Source organism: Penicillium macrosclerotiorum (assembly GCF_028827735.1).
Source record: "Penicillium macrosclerotiorum strain IBT 26536 chromosome Unknown utg000001l_segment0_segment0, whole genome shotgun sequence".
Classification (NCBI taxonomy): Eukaryota; Fungi; Ascomycota; class Eurotiomycetes; order Eurotiales; family Aspergillaceae; genus Penicillium; species Penicillium macrosclerotiorum.
In genome coordinates, this window is record NW_026643081.1 from 52,450 (window position 1) to 72,183 (window position 19,734).

Sequence of the window (19,734 nt, forward strand, 5' to 3'; positions counted from 1 at the left end):
CAGAAGAGACCCACATGTCGCTATCCATTCAATCGGTAAGAACACCAATCGAGTCAAGTCATTGCGGAGTACTGATGAACAAGCTAGGTGATGGACCAACGGTTAAGCGAGTACACCCCGGAGCAATGCGAAAACGGCAGCTCCAATGACTCGATCCGACTCTTTCTTCGCAGCTTTTTCTCTGTCCTGCCAAGCGAAGGCCAGAAAAAGCTGGCACAAGACGCTGTGGATTGCGAAGATGATGGAGCCTTGCGACAGCTAGTAGACTCCATCCGAACCGGCCTCATCTACCCCCTGCGGGCAGCCGGCGGCAAGACTCCTGGCGAAGTCACCCCCTCGCCACGTGAAGGGGTGGAGGATTCGATCGAAGATCTACGTAGTCTGATCGTCTTGCCTATCACTCGAGGGGTCCAGTCCCGACTCCGCGACCACTGTTTGGAGAGAGATGGCAACCGGTGCACCATCACTAGAGTATATAGTTTCACTCATGACCCTCCCTCGGATGTTATGTCCGGAACGTTACAAGCCGCGCATATTATCCCGTTCACGCTGGGTAGTTATGACCAAGGGAACAGAGACGCCGAGTACCGCAACTCCGCCATTTGGATCAATCTTCGGCGTTATTTCCCTGTCTTACACGCCATGTCGCAGGATCGCCAGCTTATCAACCACGAGAGCAACATGCTCATGTTGACTCTCGAGGCGCATGCCCAGTTTGGGGCCTTTCGCATAGTGTTGGAGGCAACATCCGTGATCCATCAGTATCATGTGCACGCCTTTCCTAATGCGGCCAGAACGCCAATGAGAGATGTTCCTGCGGACGGATTAATCCGCCTCCGAAACCATACTGGTCGGTGGCCCCTCCCAAACCCCGATCTCTTGCGCGTCCACGCCAGCATCGGGCATTTCTTGCATATGACTGGGATGGCGGAGACCCTGGATAAGATGCTTAGTGATTACGACGACTGCGGAGGTCTTGCTCCTAGTGGGAGTACCAATGTGGGCGAGCTCCTCGCCCTACGTGGCCTGTCGATAATCACCCCGAACAGGCCCTACGCGCAATCTGACGAGCCTTCAAAGGCTGACCCTGAAAGTAGTTCAAGACCCGAGAACTTGCGAGAGACTTCCCCCTGATCCGCCTCCACATGTCCCTCCAACTGTATCAGTATCGTAACTATCTTGCTTAAGAAAATTTGCCTCGGTACTAACGTAATTCACTAGCGAGCTGCGCACCCTATCCAAAACGCGTCTTCTATCTTCCACCTACTATCTTCCATTACACACTATGTGTCATATGATATTGTAACATGAGGTTATTCCCAACTCGATGCCTTAAGGTGTCAGTCCGACACCTAATCGGTCAGGCTTCATGATGATAACCCCTCTTCCCTCCCAACATGGATACCTGGTCTACAACATCCTGAGAGTTCGGTGCCCTTTCGCTGGGGATTCTCTAACCCCTCTTTGTTGCAGCCTTCGCTTAACCCTGTCCTATGGAGGCCACGTCAGACCGTATATTACAATGTGATCCATTATCTCTCGACTAGGCACACGGAAGGATGTTGAAGCCTGTACATAAATTGAGGATTATGGAGAGATCTAAGAAAGCAAGAAACAGCTATTTGCTTTCCTTACCTGACGCTTATCTTCCTACCTAGTCGACAGGCTTTCTACCCTGTAAAAGTAGTTAGTTATTCTCTAACACTATGCTACCAAAACGTTCCCAAAATCGCTCAAAATCGCTAGATAGGGAGGGTAGGATACTATTAGCAATCAAAGCTATATAGGATTCGTCAGCAAGTTCTATACGCTAAGTAGTAAGGATTTATAGCGTGCTAGAAAGCACGCTTCGTACGCGTCTCAAAGGTGTTCCTAATCGCCAGGATACTCGCGTAAATAGCTATAAACTAACATAAGAAGACTATCGCTAGACGCCTGAGGAGCATCTCCTAGACTTTCGCAGATTCGAGATATAGCAAATCTTCTACTAGCAACGCGTAGTAATAACTAATCTTCTTTGATCGGTATTAATTAGGTTACACGCTATATTAATCGTCGACTAGAGTTTTATATATAATTCTCTAAGCGCTACGACTACTAGCGTGCCTAAAACGAAGACCTAGCAAGCTTACGCGCGTAGTTTAGGCTTGTTGAATTAACAATCAACGATAACGGTATCCTACCTAATGATATCTATAACTTTGAAAAAACCGGCTTTGCAATAGGCTTAATATCTACTACTAGAATCGTTACACGGAAGAATCTATACGGTCGGAAACCTCTTCTATAACCGGGAAATCGGGAGTAGGTAATAGTAATTAAATCTATATCGGTAATCGGCTACTCGCTTCCGCTGTATATAGTATTTAAAGGGAAGATTTATATTCAAAGCTAGTTTAATAACCTACTAAATAACTAACGAATCGAAGTATCACCGAACGGTTAGACTACCGACGATATAGGCCTACGCTAGCTAGAAAAGCTCTTTATTCTAGCTACTACTCCGCGTATATAAGGTAAATATCGACTATTAATATTAGACAGTTGTAGTAGTTATCTAATACTATAATTCGATTAAATCTGTTAGCAAAATAATATTATACTACTATGTATACTACCGCATTTATCGTATCTTCTATAGCCGCTAGATATAGGATATTTTGCTATCCTAAAGCGCTTATATAGTCGCTTAATCGAGGCCTAAGCTCGCCTAGGATATAACTATATCGATAAGCTCGACTTCCTAGAATCCTATACCCTAGCACGCTAGGAAGCCTTCCCTAGCACGATACAATCAAGCTTCGCTAGCGCCGGCCTAGTTCCGCTAGATACCGACCGAGTCCTATCAAAGCTTAATATATCGCTTCGAACACCTACACCTCCTACTACTACTAGTAGGCCTAGTAGTAGGAGTAGCGCTTTCGTGCCTACTACACTATATACGATAAAGTAGCTTAGCAAGCAAGCTTTATCTATCAAAGCTCTACTACGCAAGCGCTAGCGATCGCTAGGAAGCCCTACAGAGAGAGTGCTAGATCAATTAATCAAAGGTGCTGAACTAGCGTTTTATAACACTGTTTTACAAGCCGAAGAGATTCGGCAACTATATAGATTCAACGAGAAGAAGCGTCAAAAACGCACACGGTCTAATCGCTAGGTATCTAGGCAGCAAGATCCTACGGTCAGCGAATCTATATCTCTAGTTTCAACGTTGCCAGCGAGCGTTGAAGCTATTCGAAACGATGATGCAGAGCTTGCTCAGCAGCCTACCGAGGGCGCTGAGCCTACTCCTAAGCGTATGTTTCGGTGTTCCGGATGTAATATAGTAGGGCATAAGATTACTCAATGCCCTAGTAAATAGTTGAATCAAATCTAGAGTGTTTTGGTGGGAAAATAGTGTTTTCAAAAAGTAGTAGGTGGTGGGGTGGGCGGAATGTTGGTGTGGGCGGAAAGTTAGTGAAATGCATTATAACCTTATTAGTAATCTGCAGGATAAGGCCGGCGGTATAGTTCTACCGGGTCTATTGTTACTCTATAAGATAAGGCCGGTACTCTCTCCGCTCTCTCTATATATATATATTATATATTAGATACTAGAAGCTACTCGTTTAGTAGCTATTTTGCTCAGGCTATTAGTATATATAGTATAGTGCACTCGGCTCCGCCGGGACTACCGTGGGACTAGCCGCGGAGGCGGATCCCTTCTTTCGTTATTATTTACCTTTCCTTTATCGTTCGATTTCATCTGTTCGTTCTAACCTTGTGTAAGCCCTTCGCTGGCAACTTCTTATGCGCACTAGGTTAGCACTAGAAGGCGTAAATCCCTGCATAGCACCTTGTATATAGAGGAAGCTCTATCAGGAATAAGATTATTGATTGATTGATTGATACTAGGCTCTATATTTTCTAGTAGCTAGAGTTTCACTGGACTTCTTAGCCTTAATCTAGCATATAGTATCAATGTAGTAATACTGACTCGATTAAGGCATTATGAGTCAAGATTAAACGCAATGCGGATAGAACGTCTCACTTCCACCCTCCGGTTCTCCCTTGCCGAAATTATCGGCTGGGCCACAGTTTTCACAATTCGTTTTCTCCGCCGAATGTCCATCCTATGACTATTCTGTAGCGAGCTGAGGTGGTCAAAGCAACCGGCCGGGCGAAGTTAGGTAACACGGGCGGCAGACTTTCCATACGGTTCCAGCCGGGACGGGGTACAGCTGGCGGAGCATCCCGCTCATATATGCTCGGGTGCTTCGGCAAATCTCTCATATATAATGATAGTTCAATTACCTTTTCCGCTCATATTCGGAGAGTGCCGTGGCTACAGTACCTCGTAGTTAATCAACTAGTTCTAGGCGGGTCCAGGGAAAACCCTGAAAGGAGTCCAAGCCAGGCCCCACGTGCCGCCGCAGAGTGTTGCAGGGATTGTCAACCTCGACAAGCACTTCGAGAGCTCCTGGTTGTCATATTCGGCGTACCTTCTTTTTTTCTTTCTAAAATTTCTCTGTACATATACTGACTAGTCGAGGGCTTTTCCATGTTTAGCCGCGGGCGCGCGTCGGTTAACAATAGCGGAGAACGACTTCTGCTTCCGGAGCCAATGTTACTCCTGGTATCAAAAGCTACAATGATTAATTTCGCTCTTTTAACTCAACTTTGACTAGTGTACGTAGTCCTAAGCCCGTCTATTTGAAGTGGTGTAAGAGGGTTCTGCTGGAAAGATAAGATACATCCTTCATCCGCGATTATCCTGCGACTGTTCATCGTCACTCATTCACATTAGTTCGTTTCGTTCTCGTTTTCCTCGTCTTCGCTACGAGTGTCGCTCTTTCTAATCCACGAGTGATTGGAAGCATTTTTCTCAGGATGGGATCAATTCCTTTCCTTTTCCGGCATCTTTCCGCAACATTCGTTCTATTTTTCCCTTTGCTGCAAATTCAAAATGCGGTCTCTTTTCCCACGCCTTTTGATTTCACTGCCGAGAAATCTCATTCCCTTGCCAAACGAGGCTGCTTTCCCAGCAATGTGGACACTGATGATCTTCCAGTTTGCTCCACACTGAGTGTCGAGTAGTTCAATGAGTTAATCGTTGACTACAACTATTTGCCCTAAAGGGACTGCCTGTTCTATCTTGGTCTGGGAGGTGCCAAGGGGCAGCAGCTAGCACGCCAGTAGTATTGCCAGAAGCGAGGCTTTGGCTGTGGATCTGTTACTTGGGATACCGCAATTCCCCCCACGGTTCATGGTGATATGTTTAGGAAATACTTTGATAAGCAAGGGCGAAAGATTGGAGATTCTTCCTAGCAAGACAATCTGTTTGGCATCAGTGCTAGCCTCTTGTCACAAGCAATGGGTGAAGAATGCAATGGGAATGTGTACTTTTTTACACCTAAGGCCAACGATGGAAGCGATCCGATTACCAACGTTTGGTATCAATTTGAATATCCTGCCTTGACACGGAATCCTTCCGTCCAGTCAATTCTGAAGGTTAATCCTTCCATCAAAGACGATGATGGGAACTTCGCCAATGAGGGTACAGTCATGTGGACCCCAGCACATGGCCCTAGCTCGAATGCACCACTTGGCGATGGGTATTCCTTTACGTATGAGGGTGAGTTTGAGACCAATTTTACACAGGAACTCATGACTAGTTAGGAATCCAGGTTCCATGTAATATCCTTTAGCAATCGGGCGTCACAAAGATAGCTTCATATGCCTCTGAAGGACTTGACGGAGCGCGGAAGCAGGGGTTGACGTATAGACAGAAAGAAAAAGAGCAATGGGATTTTCAAAGTTCTTGGCAGCTTACTGTCTGTAATATGGAAAGGAGAAAGCACGAAAAAGCAGAGACTCCGAACCTCTGCTTGAACGTACGAATGTGCTTGAAAAGGTAGTTGCGAGCGGCATTGAGGTGGTATGGGAAATGATCGGTATTCAAACGCCTTACTTGAATTTCAGATAGCCAATAGCCACTGTGAGTTCTACAACACTCCACAACAAGTCAGGCCTATTCCAATCTGCGCACGTATCGAGACCAGTATTGGGCGAGCCAGTTCTGAACCCCACCCCCCCTTTTTCACCCAACCTCCTTCGCCGCCGAGAAGCGATGCAGATAGAACAAGATAGGACAAGCCAATGAGACTATGCAGGTAGTAGGAGTAGCTGGGTTGATTATAGAAGTGCCAGAAGGCACAAGACAGCTGGCAGTTGTATTCCTATAGCGCCAATAGCGACCTTAATGCCATCCGCACAGCATAAATATCGTTCGTACTCACGGCAATACTCGCGAGGCTAATGGATTTGTCGCTCGGCCGCATGAGCCGGTCTCGCTTGGCGTTATCGGTGATAGTACTACTTCTGTCGCATGTGTTGCTTTCAACCACTAGATAGCGAAAGTCTCCGCGGCGAAACCTCATATGTCTAGGTTACAGGTCCTCAGTCGATAGGGCACTACCGTGGCGCATCGAGACCAGCATCGGATCAAGGCATCAGAATTCTTTGCTGATATAGCAGCGGAGTTCACTGAAAGTGAATCCGCAGAACGGCCGGCTTAGCGGATGTCGAGCTCGTTCCCCGACCGACCTAAAAGGTTTCTGGGTTCCTGGGTATGGAACAGCCAAGATCATCAGATGGTAGGAGGAAGGTCCAGGATTTTTCGAAAGCTCAAACCACCTGTCCAAACAAGGAAAGGAGGAGTCATGAGATGTGTGGGAGCGCCGTGAAAGCGGGCGACGATTCCCAACCCACAAGTCTACACGGAGCCTCGGGCGCAATAGTGTGTTGGGGACTTTAATCGTGCCCTCCTCGCCGAATGTTTGGACAACAAGGGAGTCCTAATATGTCGATCCGGCTCCCCGAGAAGGCCAAGAAAGCAAGAATAAGCCTTGTCAAGCTTTTCCGGATCCCCCGCCCGACGTCATGTTTCAGCCCTGCGCCGAAGCAAGGAAAAGAGCTCAACCTCCCAGCCCCACAGCATTGGAATTGGTCCCATCTTACCATCTTGGCTGATTGGGCCAACTCGGCTTTCCGAAAGCAGCTCTTGTCCCTGTGTAGATCGTGGACTTATGGAATTAAGAAAATGGCAAGACAAACCTCGAACACGCGTTGCGGAAGACGATGATTTCTCTGTAACTGCGAGCCATCTGTGCATAGGCGCGGCTTCGAGGTGGCTCATGCCGATCTTTGAACCGGGCGCAGAGATCAACTGATTGATTCTGCTCCATTTGGACCCTCCAAGGTGCGGGAGATGCAAGGGCCCCCGCAACGCTCGGACGCTTATGACGTCGTGCTTTGACATCCACGCCATGCGAAATTACAAAATTAGGCACCCGCTTTCATTCGGAGGTGTGAGGACCTGGAGGACGGAGAGCAGGAAAAAGAACCGCCAATCATGCTCGCAATTTAAATTGGTCAAGCCGAATGGGCCGAGCAGCATCGCCCTCTGGACTTTACAAGGGCTAGTTGGACCTACGTCACCACCTGTTCCTCGGATGCTTGTCGATGAAAAAGAATGGATAAATGAAGAAACAGAGGATCAGACAAACGAGAATATCAAGATTCTTTCTTATAGCCTCTCAACCAGATATGTCAAGTTCCGAGACACTTCTGTAATTACTCATTCTATTCTTCCCATTCTGCCTATACTTCCGACTCTCGCCCAAGTTTCCATGGGCCATTTCCCCGTTGTGGAATTGAGATTCTTGATATTTTCGATACTATTCTTTGATTGAACGGCCTTCGATATCAGCCCGTTGTCGCTGCCAACATGGTTTCATGGAAGGTATATCGGCTATGCAAGCAGATTGAGACGGTGACTTCCGATTTGGCGCAGGATCCCTCCCAAGATCCCTCCAAGGTGTTCAATCGGCTATATGAAAACCACCACGATCACATACACGCGACAGAAGGTGAAGCGGGATCTGAAGCATTTTCGGAATTTGAAAAAACAGATGACTTAGCAAGGGCACGGTCATGCGGCAATTGGGGATCTGCCGAGCCCAGTCAGTTATTTTTACAGGTAACAAAAATGGCCTCCCCAGAATAGAATAAGAGGAGGCAACGAAGGGAAAAAGTTACTTACTCTCCAAGCATGGCAGATCTATCATGATGTACTCGGCTCCCTGGAAAACAACCCATTCGCAGGCGTCGTGTCGCCTCCCCTAATTGGAAGGACGGGTGTAGTACCCTTGACGATCGTGGCCCCATTACCGGACCTGTGCCGACACCTAGCAAACTGTATTGTTCGAGCCGAACATGAGATTTTCCTGGGAACCAATTTCTGGATTCATTCAGATGCCTCAATGTTGATCACGGATGCTATTCGGGAATTGTCTCGAAGAGCCGGGAAAAGGGGGCAGACCATCATCATGAAAATGGTCTATGATCGTGGAGATCCACGACAGGTTAGTGCCTAATTCAGACATCAGACCCTTTGACCACAGAAGATATAAAGTTCTGATCAGTGTCAAGGCATGGGAGAATCGGTTGAGTGTCCCAGAAGAACAATATGTAGGCGGTAAAGTGAGACTCCCTGCAGCCCAAGAGATCCCCAATGTCGATCTCCAAGTAATCAACTTTCATCGACCCATTTTTGGAACTTTTCATGCAAAATTTACCGTGATCGATCGTTGCATAGCGCTTTTACAAAGCAGCAATATTCAAGACAATGACAATCTGGAGATGATGACCCATATTGAGGGACCCATCGTGGACTCGTTCTATGATACGGCTCTTCTGTCTTGGGGAAAGCCCTTGGATCCTCCGTTTCCGCTGCTGGAGCTCCCAGCGAAGCAAGCCCCGAATCCTTCTCTGGGCAAGGAGAACATCAAGTTTCAGCCTGGTATTCAAATTGACACACAGCAAAGTCCACAGACCACCAGACCAGATTGTTCGTACCAAGCCAATCTCGAGCGAGAGGCATTGCACGTCAACAATAGCGTGATTCCACAAGGGGATGAAACGTCTGTGCAGGCGGTGACGCGGCATTTAAGTAAGGAGCGCGGCCGAAAGACGCCGAACAAAAGGTTTTCACATCGCTGACTGACCCTAGACACAACACTCCAATCTGACACTACGGGAGAAGCGCCCGAAAGTGACCAGGAGCCTAGAATGATGCCATACATTACTCTTCCTCCCCATGAACCAGTCCCAATGGCTCTCGTTAACAGGGAACCGTATGGAGGTATGCAAGATCCTATTTCGAGCCACCGTGAATAGCTACGGATAGATTTCAGATCTAACTCATGTGAAAAGCCCCAAATCACAATAGCACCAATACCCCTCAGAATGCGGCCTGGATCTCAGCTATCAATCATGCCCAGCATTCCATATTCATTCAAACCCCGAATATGAATGCAGAGCCGTTGCTTGCGCCGCTTCTAAATGCAATTCGACATGGAGTAACAGTGTCCTGTTACTTGTGCCTGGGGTACAATGATGCTGGGGAGCTTTTGCCATTTCAAAACGGGACAAATGAGATGATTGCAAACCGCTTATACAACTCCCTCGACTCAGATAATGATAAAGCCCGACTGCGTATCTATTATTATGTTGGCAAAGACCAAACTCGGCCAATTCATAACCAATTCAAGAAGCGCAGCTGTCATATTAAATTGATGATTGTAGATGAGCAGATTGCCATCCAAGGTAAACAAGTCCAAAACTGAGTGGTTCGGCGTGCTGCTTGAAGATTATTAACCATTCTCATCAATAGGAAATGGAAACCTTGATACCCAGTCTTTCTTTCACAGCCAGGAAGTAAATGTCCTCCTGGACTCGAAATTAATTTGCACGACATGGCTGGATGCCATCAACAGGAACCAGAACACTGCAAAATATGGAGCTGCTAGCAGTCAGGATGGCTGCTGGCATGACTTAATCACGGGTGAAATTCCTCCAGGGTCTATTGGCACTCACCCAGGCCGGTTCAGTTGGGCTCGGGGGTTCTTCGGTGCTGTAAAGCGTGTCAGAGGAGTTGGAGGGTTCTAGATCAGAGAGAAGCGAGACAACAAGAGCTCCACTTTGACCTCTTCAAGCTAAGTTCTATGAATTTCAGGTCTCAATGGCATGTGGTTTCGTGTTGGATGTTATACGGGTGTGTGCCCGAATCACACACCAAATCTCAAGAAGAAAACCAAACCGAAGCGAGTTCGATCGTGCGGATTCCACTGCCCCACTCCTCGGCGCCTCGATGCCTCTCTATTAGCGATTACTTTTTCATATTCGAAATATTTAGACCGTGACGCTCTGTTATGCCTCTCCAATAAGGTTCTGCCTAGTTGTACCTTTGCAGTCATATTGTCTTCTACTTTGCCTTATCATTCACAGTTCTCTCCTCAGAAATTCTCGACAAGTCCTGAAACTTTGGCCCCTTGGTACTTCTCTGATTGGACATGTTGGAATCGAATGATAGTTATTACGGGATTCTGTTCCGAAAACAGGTCAAATATCTCATACCATAGCTTGGCATATTTGGCAGCTGAAGTTTTCCATGCTTTTGGAGCTCAGCACTCGAAATTCCCAAAGAAAGCAGCACCTGGAAAATAGGGAATATTTGTCGATTCTATCAAACGGCCCAGCAAATCGCAGTAGATTGGTAGCAGGAAACATTTAATAGTGTCACGGACCTATGGAGTCCTGTTCTTACGGACTGTCTTGAGTTGGGATGAGAAGAACGAAGCTGTTGAGCCCGATGCGCTCAAACCAACCTATCCCGGTTAGACAAAGACTTGTACAAGAATGATCAGTCTCTGCCAAATCATCACAATTTGATTGGGAGGTTTCTCGTCTATCACGAGAAACTCGCGCATTTCATGAACCGAAGAACATCGCCAAAGCCCTGCACCTTCTAGGTCCCATGTCCACAAGCATAGAATTGTTTTTGGATTTCTATTAGAAAGATTTGATGGCTCAGATGCAGACATCAATGATTTTAAACCCCGGCAGATCGCCCTCCAGCACCTGCATGACCTTCACATCCTCTATCGACAATTCAAATGATAGAATCTCCTTTTTGAAAACCGCCCATTGCGAGACTTATCGATCTGGGGAGCGAAAGATTCCATTCGATGGCGCCACGCGAGATCAGTAAAATGAGGAAATGAGTCGTTTCCGGCTTTGATTGAAGCCCACTAAGGCAAGAGAGAAATACAAGAGATCAAACGAGCGAAATCTCACTGCAACTGGAATAACGTGTCGTAAAGCTGTCATTTAGAGCTCTGATAGTGGTGATTTGTGACCACAAATCAGAAATTTGACTAGAACCACCCAAACGTATCATATTTTTGATATGGTTCATAGTAATCAGTAAGAGCGAATTATATGTAGTGTTCTGGAACCCACATCTTGCCCATTCAGAGTCAAAGCCTCCGCTCATTTGAACTCGTACTCCTCGGCCATTGAACAGCCCAACCACATTATGCTTCCCTTCGAATTACAAATGCGGAATCTTGCTCGCGAGAGCCTTGGATTTTTTTCGTCCACTTTTAAGGAATTCAAAGCTAGAGATAGGAGCAGTTAACTAATGCCGAATCAAGCTGAGCCTTTTGGTCCACCGTAGTCAAGACCCTCCCTTGATGTACTGCAATGCCTTCCTCCGTCTCTATAGATACTAATAGTATAATAAGATTATTAGGAAGAGAAGGACTATCTTATAGTGAGTATATACTAAGAAGGTTATGAAGGTACTGCTCATTAGAAGATATTGCTAAAGAGACTTAGGCTAGCGCGAAGATTATAGTATCTATTAGTAAATAGGATAGATTGATGAAGTAAGATAAGATAATATAATATTCTCAACAATAAAAACTGACAAGATTCCTATAGACTAAATAAAGAAGTTCCAATTAAGAGACCTAGATAGATTACTAGTAGGAAGAACCAAAAGCCGATTTAAGTGAGCGACGAAGCTAAAGAGCGCAAAACAAATGAATTGGCACCGTTTGCCTAGGATTTGCGCCAAACTATGCTACGCATTTGCTTTCTGTTCTCGAGTCAGCCTAGGCCTTTTGGAAATTTCGGCGTGAATCAATCGACAAGTAGCTTTGCATTGCTACATAATGCGAGCTGACGGGGGAAAACTTTCGCTATTGAAATTTCACCCTCTAATTTCTATCAGAAAAATTATGTAATTATTGGTTCTTGTTCTTGCTATGCTGGTCTTATTGTTGGATAACAGACAGCTAGGCGGATGTGGGCAGATCCGCGGGGTCTCGATATATCTAAGGAAGAAGGTCTGAGTTGGCACTTTAAACCGCGGGTAATTTCCCGGAAAATTGTTGCAACCAGGTTCGATTAGGTTTACCATAACGCTGGACCCCATAAAACACTCGAAATTTTCAATTATCTTTGCCTGTGGAGAATCGTGAAATTCGCCTACTCGTTCCTCTCCTCAGGCAGCTTTCGTATCATGAGTGACATGACAAGGTCATGATCTTTGAGGTTGAGCCTCTCGCCCGTGCAAGACTTGCGATCTGACCAATCTCGGTAATTGAAACAACAAGCGAGCGACCAATTGAATATGTTGTAAAGAAGCTCAAATTTGCTCACCAAACTCGCGCTTTGGGCCAGGACCCGCAGGAGAAACACACCGGATTGGCGAGAGATGTAGTGGCTGGTAATTTTCGCTTCAGCCATGGCGGCGGGCCCAGCCGCCACTGCTATTGGAGTCCCCACATTATCCTGACGCAGGTATTGTTAATGCACTACTATTGTTGCAGGGTACTTCATTCTCCATCCTCCATAAACCGCTGCCACTAACATTAAAAGCTCTTCTTTAGGCGGAGAGTCTGGCCAATTACGGGAATTCAGACCAAATGCGGCGTTCCTAGGAAAGTTTTCCATCCCGCGCCGTTTACGAAATCCGACTGGGAATTGATGTTAAAATCACTTTGCATCCCCACAGCAAGAATCTTCGAGTGACTGCAAGGAATAGTATCCTCACACTACAATGGCCGCAAGCTGGCTCACTCTCCCGGTCCAACTGACAGGGAGTCGCGAGTTCACTTGTGATGGCTTCACAATGGAGCAATGCGACTACTACATGCAACGATGGCATTTTTGGTGAGATCTTTCCTTCGATCGTCTCCGACACAATGTCAATGGCATCCTATTCATCTTCTGACCGACAGATCAGGTATATTGCGGACCTCGTCTACGCTCTGCCGACAGTAGCCTTTTTCATGAGTACCCTTGGAATCTTCATTATCGGCCACTTCATATCTTCGCAAGTGCTAGGATATCGAAAGTTTCGCGGCCCTCGTTTATGGCGGCGCTTAATCGCCATGGTTCGATACTTGTCATATCGAGGTTTCTATGTCAAGGCTCTGCAATGGAACTCGGCGCCCTTAGGGCTTCTGCTGCTGGGTGCTGCAGGAGCTGTCTATTTCTTTTGTAAGCTGCAGATGACGCCGGGCCACTAATATATCGCGGACTGATAGATTTACTCTTAGGCATGGATCTCATTCCACAGCCATACTACTGGCCAAGTCTGGACTTTGGTGGTTCACCCCCATTGGGAACTAGATCGGGCTGGATGGCTCTGGCATGCATGCCATTCGTCTTGTAGGTTTCCCAAGCGATCGAGATATTCTGGGGAATACTGATTCTTTATAGTGCAACCGCCACGAAGACCAGCTGGATCACACTTCTTACTGGTGTTTCGCATGAGAAGCTTCAGGTCTTCCACAGATGGATATCCTACGCCTTTTTCATTCTTGCGCTATTGCATACATTTCCGTTCATCGTCTACCACATAAGATTCCATGACATGGTGATGCAAGTGGAGATGAGCCTTATCTTCTACTGGACAGGCATTGTCGCCATCATCTTCCAAGCGTGGCTTACATTTGCGTCTCACAGTTTCATCCGGTACGTGTCAACTGTGCAGAACCACTACAGTCGATCAATATCAAAAAATCATCAAAAAATAATCATCTAATGTTAATCGTACAGAAAACTCGGTTACGAGTTTTTCAAGGCAACACACTTTTTTGCTGCCGCCATGTTTATTTTGATATTCTTTTGGCACTGTGATTATACACTCACTTCCTGGTAAGTGCAAGAATTCCGGGAAAATCCTCCATGGCAAACGTTGACATCTCCATAGGCACTATTTCATAGCGACGGCGGCTGTATATGTGCCTTGCTTCGTCCACTCCTGGCTAAGGACTTGTTTCGAGTACGGAATCCGGCAAAGGGCCCATATTTACGTGGAGGAGAATGGTTTTACTCGCATCACAATCCCAGTGGCCTTCAGTTGGAGACCCGGGCAGCACTGCTTCCTTCGCTTTACGAGCTTCGGGTTTTTGCGGGCTCTCTCAGCGCATCCGTTCACCATATCTTCCTTGCCATCAAGAGAACCAGGTGTAGAGTCACAACTCGTCTTTTACATTCGTCATCAAGGTGGTTTTACTGCCAAGCTTTACGAATATGCGATGAAAAGCCCTAACGCCACAGTGCCTGTGCTTATTGATGGCCCGTATGGAGGCATTAATATGCAGTCATATGTCCACAGCGATCATCTCCTTGTGATTGCAGGAGGCTCGGGTGTTGGTTGGACTTTGCCTTTTATCGAGCAATTTATCACGCACCGCTCGGGACCCATTGACGAAGAATGTGGCCGAGCTGTAGATGTTGGCAGCGAAAAGGAAGCGAGTGGCAGCGAGCCACGCTACGCTTGCAAAATGTCTGCACCAAGCTCGTTGCGACTCATCCTAGCGACAAGAGACGTTACCAGCCGAGTTTGGTATTCTCAAGCGGTCAAAAAGCTTCTCACAGAGCAGTCAGGAACAAGCCGACTTTCCAATCTTTATATCGAGGTGTACCATACTGGTCAGGCCGTACAAGACATAAAAACTATCAACATGGTCCAGGAGCCTCAGGTATCTTCGGAAGAGCAGTCTCCGATGCCAGAGAAAGTCAGTGATGGAGCCACTCGAGCAGAAATCTCCAAGTTAGTGGAGGAGTGCACAGGCCGGCCACAACTCCCTTCGATCATTAGAGAAGCTGCAGGACAAGTAAAATCAAGTGAGTCGCTTGGCGTTTATGTCTGTGGGCCTACTACGATGCAGAATGATGTACGCAATGCGGTTGCAGACGTTAATTTGGACATCCTCAAAGGTTCGAAGTCTGGGGGAGCTTATTTACATTGCGAGCATTTTTCTTGGGCGTAGTGTCAGAAATTTCAAACGATTTACCGCTCGATTCCGTTAGATTAACGTAGCTCTTTATCCCCCCATTCTTGACAGACGGATTAATCTCATTGAGATTGACCTGAAGTAGGATCATAGTTGAATCGTCAATCAAACTAATATTTTCCGACCGTCATTTATGCACCATAGCCCGGGCTCTAATGGTGAAAAGGCCTAGACTAGATTCAGCGATCTACTATACCCCATTATAATACTTAAACTTAAATTGTACGAAAGTTACAATATTCGAGATGCTAAAATTAGAAGAGGAGACAAGTGATTATCTAACTTGAAAACTCCTGAAATTTGAGATTTATCGTATAATAAAAGTGCTTATACTTAAGTTGAGAAAAATTCGATTGCAGTAAAGGTGGTAGGTCTAGATACTGCCCATACTCAAGGGCTCTAACCGCCTTAGAGTCAGGCCTACTGCACCCGCTCCTGAGAGTCAAAACAGGAGTCCCCTGCGGTTGGCTCTGCGGGATCTCTTTTGTGTGGTCCTCCACTTGTCCTTCATGATAGAACAATAGATGTGTATAATATATGAATTCGATATTGACTGTAGGTGCTATGAGAATAATCGCAAGGGACCTCTTGTACAGATGCTTTGAAGTTTCGCTATACACGTGAAACTCGCGTTCCTTTTTTGCATCTTGTCCATTTTAATTCAAGCTCTTGCCACATTTGCCGGCTTTGGCCCCTCTTTAGATCATTCATTGACTTACGCCAAGTATAGCGAAAAATTTGATTAACGTCAATGATGGCCTCATTAGCTAGGCACTGTATACAATTTGAAGTGGACAGGCTTCATGCTTTGAAATCAAAAGTCAATTGACTCATGTAGATAGATGTGTATTCTAAATCTGGCTGGGAAAACTTTTTTGGTCGGTGGTTACAAAACCGGAGCTGCAGCCTCGCGCAAGAATGCTACACTGAGGAGGATATCCATCAGTGTCAGAAGTAAGCCACCGCTGAGTTGCTCTTGAAAGATCAGTATATCCCAACAGTTCATGGTGGAAGGATTATATGACCCTTGCAGGGGCATGAATGACATTTCACAAAAAAGGCCCTGATAGCCAGTCCATTACTGGGACAGTAAACGCAGCTTCGTCATCTAAAAATCCCTGTATTCCTGCAGACTCACTTGTGCTGGAATGGTCAATGTCCAGATCGGTGGCAGGGGCTGTAACTGGGAAATTTTCATTGGCGATAGAAACTGGGATATGAAATGATGGGTGATAGTCGCGTGGTGTCCTGAGAGGCTCCAAACTTTCTTAATCTCGATATAGTGGCGCGCTCTATTAAACGGGACAAGCTGGTCCGGAGGATAGGATCTGTTTCGTTATCCTCTTCCTTCAATTGGGTATACATCTCCGTAGCAATATCCCAGGCTTGGTTCGTTTCGGGTGAAATAGGACGAACGCAAAGCTCGGATAGAATAAACGCTACGGCGTGCCGTTGCCTGTAGCTTTTACAAAGCCACGCCCACTGTGCCGTAGGCTTATTCTTCTGTACCAGATTTGCAAATTTAATTATCTCGACTGCTATTTGGAAAATCTCATCGTTGGTAGCAATTGGTACTTCACCCGATCTGTAGTGATTCAGAAGGCTAACTACCCGCGCTTTAGAAAGAGAAAGGCGAGTAATAACAGCTGTCAACCATTGTATTAGTATATCTAGGTCGAATTTGCGTAAGTACTGCTCTTCGATATAGGGTGCTAACGAGTATAGGATGGTTTCTCGATCGGGCATAGGTGATTGGATAGTCTCTAGATTAAGATTTATACCGGCCTAATATAAGTTAATCATTATCTCACTTGAATAATGCATAGAGTAATATCGGTAAATCCTGTCTGAGGAGGTAACAAAGTCGTCAAGTCTAGCGTAAGTTTATCGATATCGATATTTGATGGAATTTTAGTGTTAAACATCACGGGCCGGATTTGAGTGTCGGTACCCTAGTCTTCGGAGCAGAGCATGTCGAGAATACAAATATGCCACCAAAGACGGCGCCGCATTTCAGTCTTGAACCAGCTCAACCTAGAGAATTGACCGTCTCAATGAACACCTTGTCGCTGTGCTACGCGTATCACGATAGCTGTCTCTGCCCACGCTAGCCTAGAATTGAGCCAACGCAGACATAATAGGAAAAGTACAGCGGTCTGCAGAACTTGAAAATCTTGAGAACTGATCAGGTTCGCTCGTGCTAAAGCTCGCTCAACAGCTAGACGGAAATTACGAATGCCAACATCGCGATCCTGGCCGAGGATCGACAAGCACTGTTCTGGCGTTGCACTGATTGTAGCCGAGGAACAGATCGCGAGAATGAGAGTCTCAGACCCAATTCCAAGGTTTGCGATCGTTTTCTTGCACGCATCGTGGATCATGGTCTCGATCGAATGCTTATGCAAGAGAGCTATCATAGGCGCAATATTATCCTTGTAAAGTTTCCAAAGTGCTTGGATCTGCGGGGGCTGCAGGCATTGATCATACCTGGCCTCAGCTTCCAGCTCAGAGTTCAACCCTAGAATGCCGACAGATTGTAAATGGAGAGGGCTAGTGGAAGGTTCGTGGGCGCTAGGGGCACCGAGTACCATATTTGATACTTGATCAAGTGCAAGTTGGGGCTCGCGAATCTACATCCGCTCAGTTTTCGTTCAGTACTTAGATGGTTCACGTACCCTCTTGCCTACCTTATTAGGGTAAGCCGGATATTCACGAATTTCCCGACCGCTGAGTGAGACTTGCGTGTCTGGCGTTTGCACCTGCGTATGGATTGGCTCACTAATCCCATGTGATTGACGGAAAGTTGAATCGTCATTATTTATATCAGATGGGGCCCGTAGCCGCTCCACCTCCTGTTCTAAAACTTTAATTTGGCCCAATATAGTTGCGATTGGAGGTCGTTTAAGCTTCCTTGGAGCTCTTTTGTTCTCTGGAAAGAAGCATTTGACCTTAGCTTGGAGACACCGGCTACAGGGGTGCTCTCGGTCGCAACGGACTTTTCGCTCGTGACAGCGAAGGCAGCTGCGTTTGAACGGGACAGACTTCTTGGACTGCGGCATTTCCAGAAGGCTGATAGACTAGGTCCATCGGTCTTTACATCTGCAGTCACGGTTGAAGGAAGAATCGAATAACTCGGCGCCGTACAACTAAACTAGGCGACTTAAGGTTCGGGTGACTAAGCATTCCGCGCCACCGAGTTGGTTCCGATATATTATTGTATCACGTGATTCAACAGAAGCGGTAGGTAGAATACACGTAACGGCGCAAGCTAGTGTTACAACTCTTTTGTATCGGATGCATTGATTATCAAGGATTAGGTTCAAAAGTAAAGCTAGCTTTCGTGAAAGCCAACTTTAACAGAAACTTTGCCTAGAAGGATATTGGATGCTAAAAGGTATTCCCGTTTCGTTAGTTGATAAAAAGCGCCTTGCAGCGCAGTGATTCCGAGTGTACCTAGAATGCTATTAAAAAAAAAAAGTGAAAAAAAAATATATTTCCGTAATGTCTGTGCTCACACAGTCTCTTGTAGAGCTTCTTCGCTATTGAATTCCCGTTCCACTTGATACAATACAAAACGTATTTCACTAGCGAGCTGCGCACACCACCGAGCTGCGCACCCCACCAAAAACGTACCTTCCCCATTCCACCTACCATTCCTTCAAAACGCTCTGAAAAAAGCTTGAAATCACCAGATATGGAGGGTAGGATCCTACTCGCCATAAAAGTTATCCAAAATAGCTCGGCTACCTCGCTTCGCTAGGCAGCAAGGATTTATAACGTGCCAGAGAGCACGCTTCGTACGCGTATCAAGGGTGTTCCAAATCGCTAGGATACCCGCGCAAATATTTATGAATCAACACATTAAGAAGAGGATTCTCTTGACTAGTGGATACTATCACTAGATACGCGTAGTCTTTCCCCTAGGCCTTCGGCGATTGCTAGTAAAGCGAATCTTCTACTAGAACAGCGACCCCCCGTACTCCTATATCTGGGTCCTAGGTTGTCAATGTGCAAGAAAGTTGATATTGTAGTCTTTTTAGCTTGGTGTAGGAAGCACGTGCCTAGGTGCGCTCCCTAACAATAAATAGGACCCTAATTCGTCATATTTATGCCTTATACTAGTGGTGTTGAATAAGTATGTGCGTCGTGTATACGATTCGTATCCGAGGGTGACCCGAAAAATATTAAGTATTGTAGATTCGGTTGTTCTACAACAAACACTGCCTGCCAGGTAATTCATTAGTTAGATACTATTATATCAAGTGTCACGTTCTATTGGATCTCACCTTTTCAAGCTTCCACCGCATCGTACTGTATAGATATAACTATCAAGCGATATCGCACACCGGGCCGTAGCATATTATTCACGCGTATATATTGAACCAGGGGCGCTCTAAGGCAAACCTGCGAACGCAGGCAGGATGAGATGGATCAACGAAAAAGCTAACAAGCCACACCACACCACGATGGAAGGAAGCCTCTCAGAGAGGAAGCAGATGCTGCTGTACCGAAAGATGTGTAAGGATTGATTCTCTCT

The 19,734-nt window shown here is 46.2% G+C and overlaps 7 protein-coding genes across 7 annotated transcripts; 4 read left to right on the top strand and 3 right to left on the bottom strand.

Annotated features, from left to right (window-relative positions):
* Positions 1–14: 14 nt before the first annotated feature.
* On the top strand, positions 15–1,134 carry N7462_000009 (HNH endonuclease signature motif containing protein; the record flags this gene model as incomplete). The annotated part of the gene is made up of 2 exons (XM_057071735.1): positions 15–35; positions 88–1,134. The coding sequence occupies 2 exons, from the start codon at positions 15–17 to the stop codon at positions 1,132–1,134; spliced, it is 1,068 nt and encodes a 355-aa protein (XP_056938265.1).
* A 4,218-nt stretch (positions 1,135–5,352) lies between these two features.
* N7462_000010 (uncharacterized protein) lies at positions 5,353–5,658 on the top strand (the record flags this gene model as incomplete). Its single annotated transcript, XM_057071736.1, has 1 exon — positions 5,353–5,658. The coding sequence occupies one exon, from the start codon at positions 5,353–5,355 to the stop codon at positions 5,656–5,658; it is 306 nt and encodes a 101-aa protein (XP_056938266.1).
* A 2,110-nt stretch (positions 5,659–7,768) lies between these two features.
* N7462_000011 (IQ calmodulin-binding motif protein) lies at positions 7,769–9,990 on the top strand (the record flags this gene model as incomplete). The annotated part of the gene is made up of 6 exons (XM_057071737.1): positions 7,769–8,003; positions 8,092–8,405; positions 8,473–8,992; positions 9,053–9,184; positions 9,256–9,648; positions 9,716–9,990. The coding sequence occupies 6 exons, from the start codon at positions 7,769–7,771 to the stop codon at positions 9,988–9,990; spliced, it is 1,869 nt and encodes a 622-aa protein (XP_056938267.1).
* Positions 9,991–12,375: 2,385 nt separating this feature from the next.
* N7462_000012 (uncharacterized protein) lies at positions 12,376–12,636 on the bottom strand (the record flags this gene model as incomplete). Its single annotated transcript, XM_057071738.1, has 1 exon — positions 12,376–12,636. One exon carries the CDS (start codon positions 12,634–12,636, stop codon positions 12,376–12,378), a length of 261 nt encoding a protein of 86 aa, XP_056938268.1.
* Positions 12,637–12,949: 313 nt separating this feature from the next.
* Positions 12,950–15,173, top strand: N7462_000013 (ferric reductase family protein; the record flags this gene model as incomplete). Its single annotated transcript, XM_057071739.1, has 6 exons — positions 12,950–13,062; positions 13,136–13,392; positions 13,452–13,563; positions 13,615–13,869; positions 13,954–14,052; positions 14,108–15,173. 6 exons carry the CDS (start codon positions 12,950–12,952, stop codon positions 15,171–15,173), a joined length of 1,902 nt encoding a protein of 633 aa, XP_056938269.1.
* A 1,218-nt stretch (positions 15,174–16,391) lies between these two features.
* Positions 16,392–17,122, bottom strand: N7462_000014 (uncharacterized protein; the record flags this gene model as incomplete). The annotated part of the gene is made up of 2 exons (XM_057071740.1): positions 16,392–16,982; positions 17,009–17,122. The coding sequence occupies 2 exons, from the start codon at positions 17,120–17,122 to the stop codon at positions 16,392–16,394; spliced, it is 705 nt and encodes a 234-aa protein (XP_056938270.1).
* Positions 17,123–17,248: 126 nt separating this feature from the next.
* Positions 17,249–18,256, bottom strand: N7462_000015 (C6 transcription factor; the record flags this gene model as incomplete). Its single annotated transcript, XM_057071741.1, has 2 exons — positions 17,249–17,827; positions 17,873–18,256. 2 exons carry the CDS (start codon positions 18,254–18,256, stop codon positions 17,249–17,251), a joined length of 963 nt encoding a protein of 320 aa, XP_056938271.1.
* Between the last annotated feature and the right edge of the window lie 1,478 nt (positions 18,257–19,734).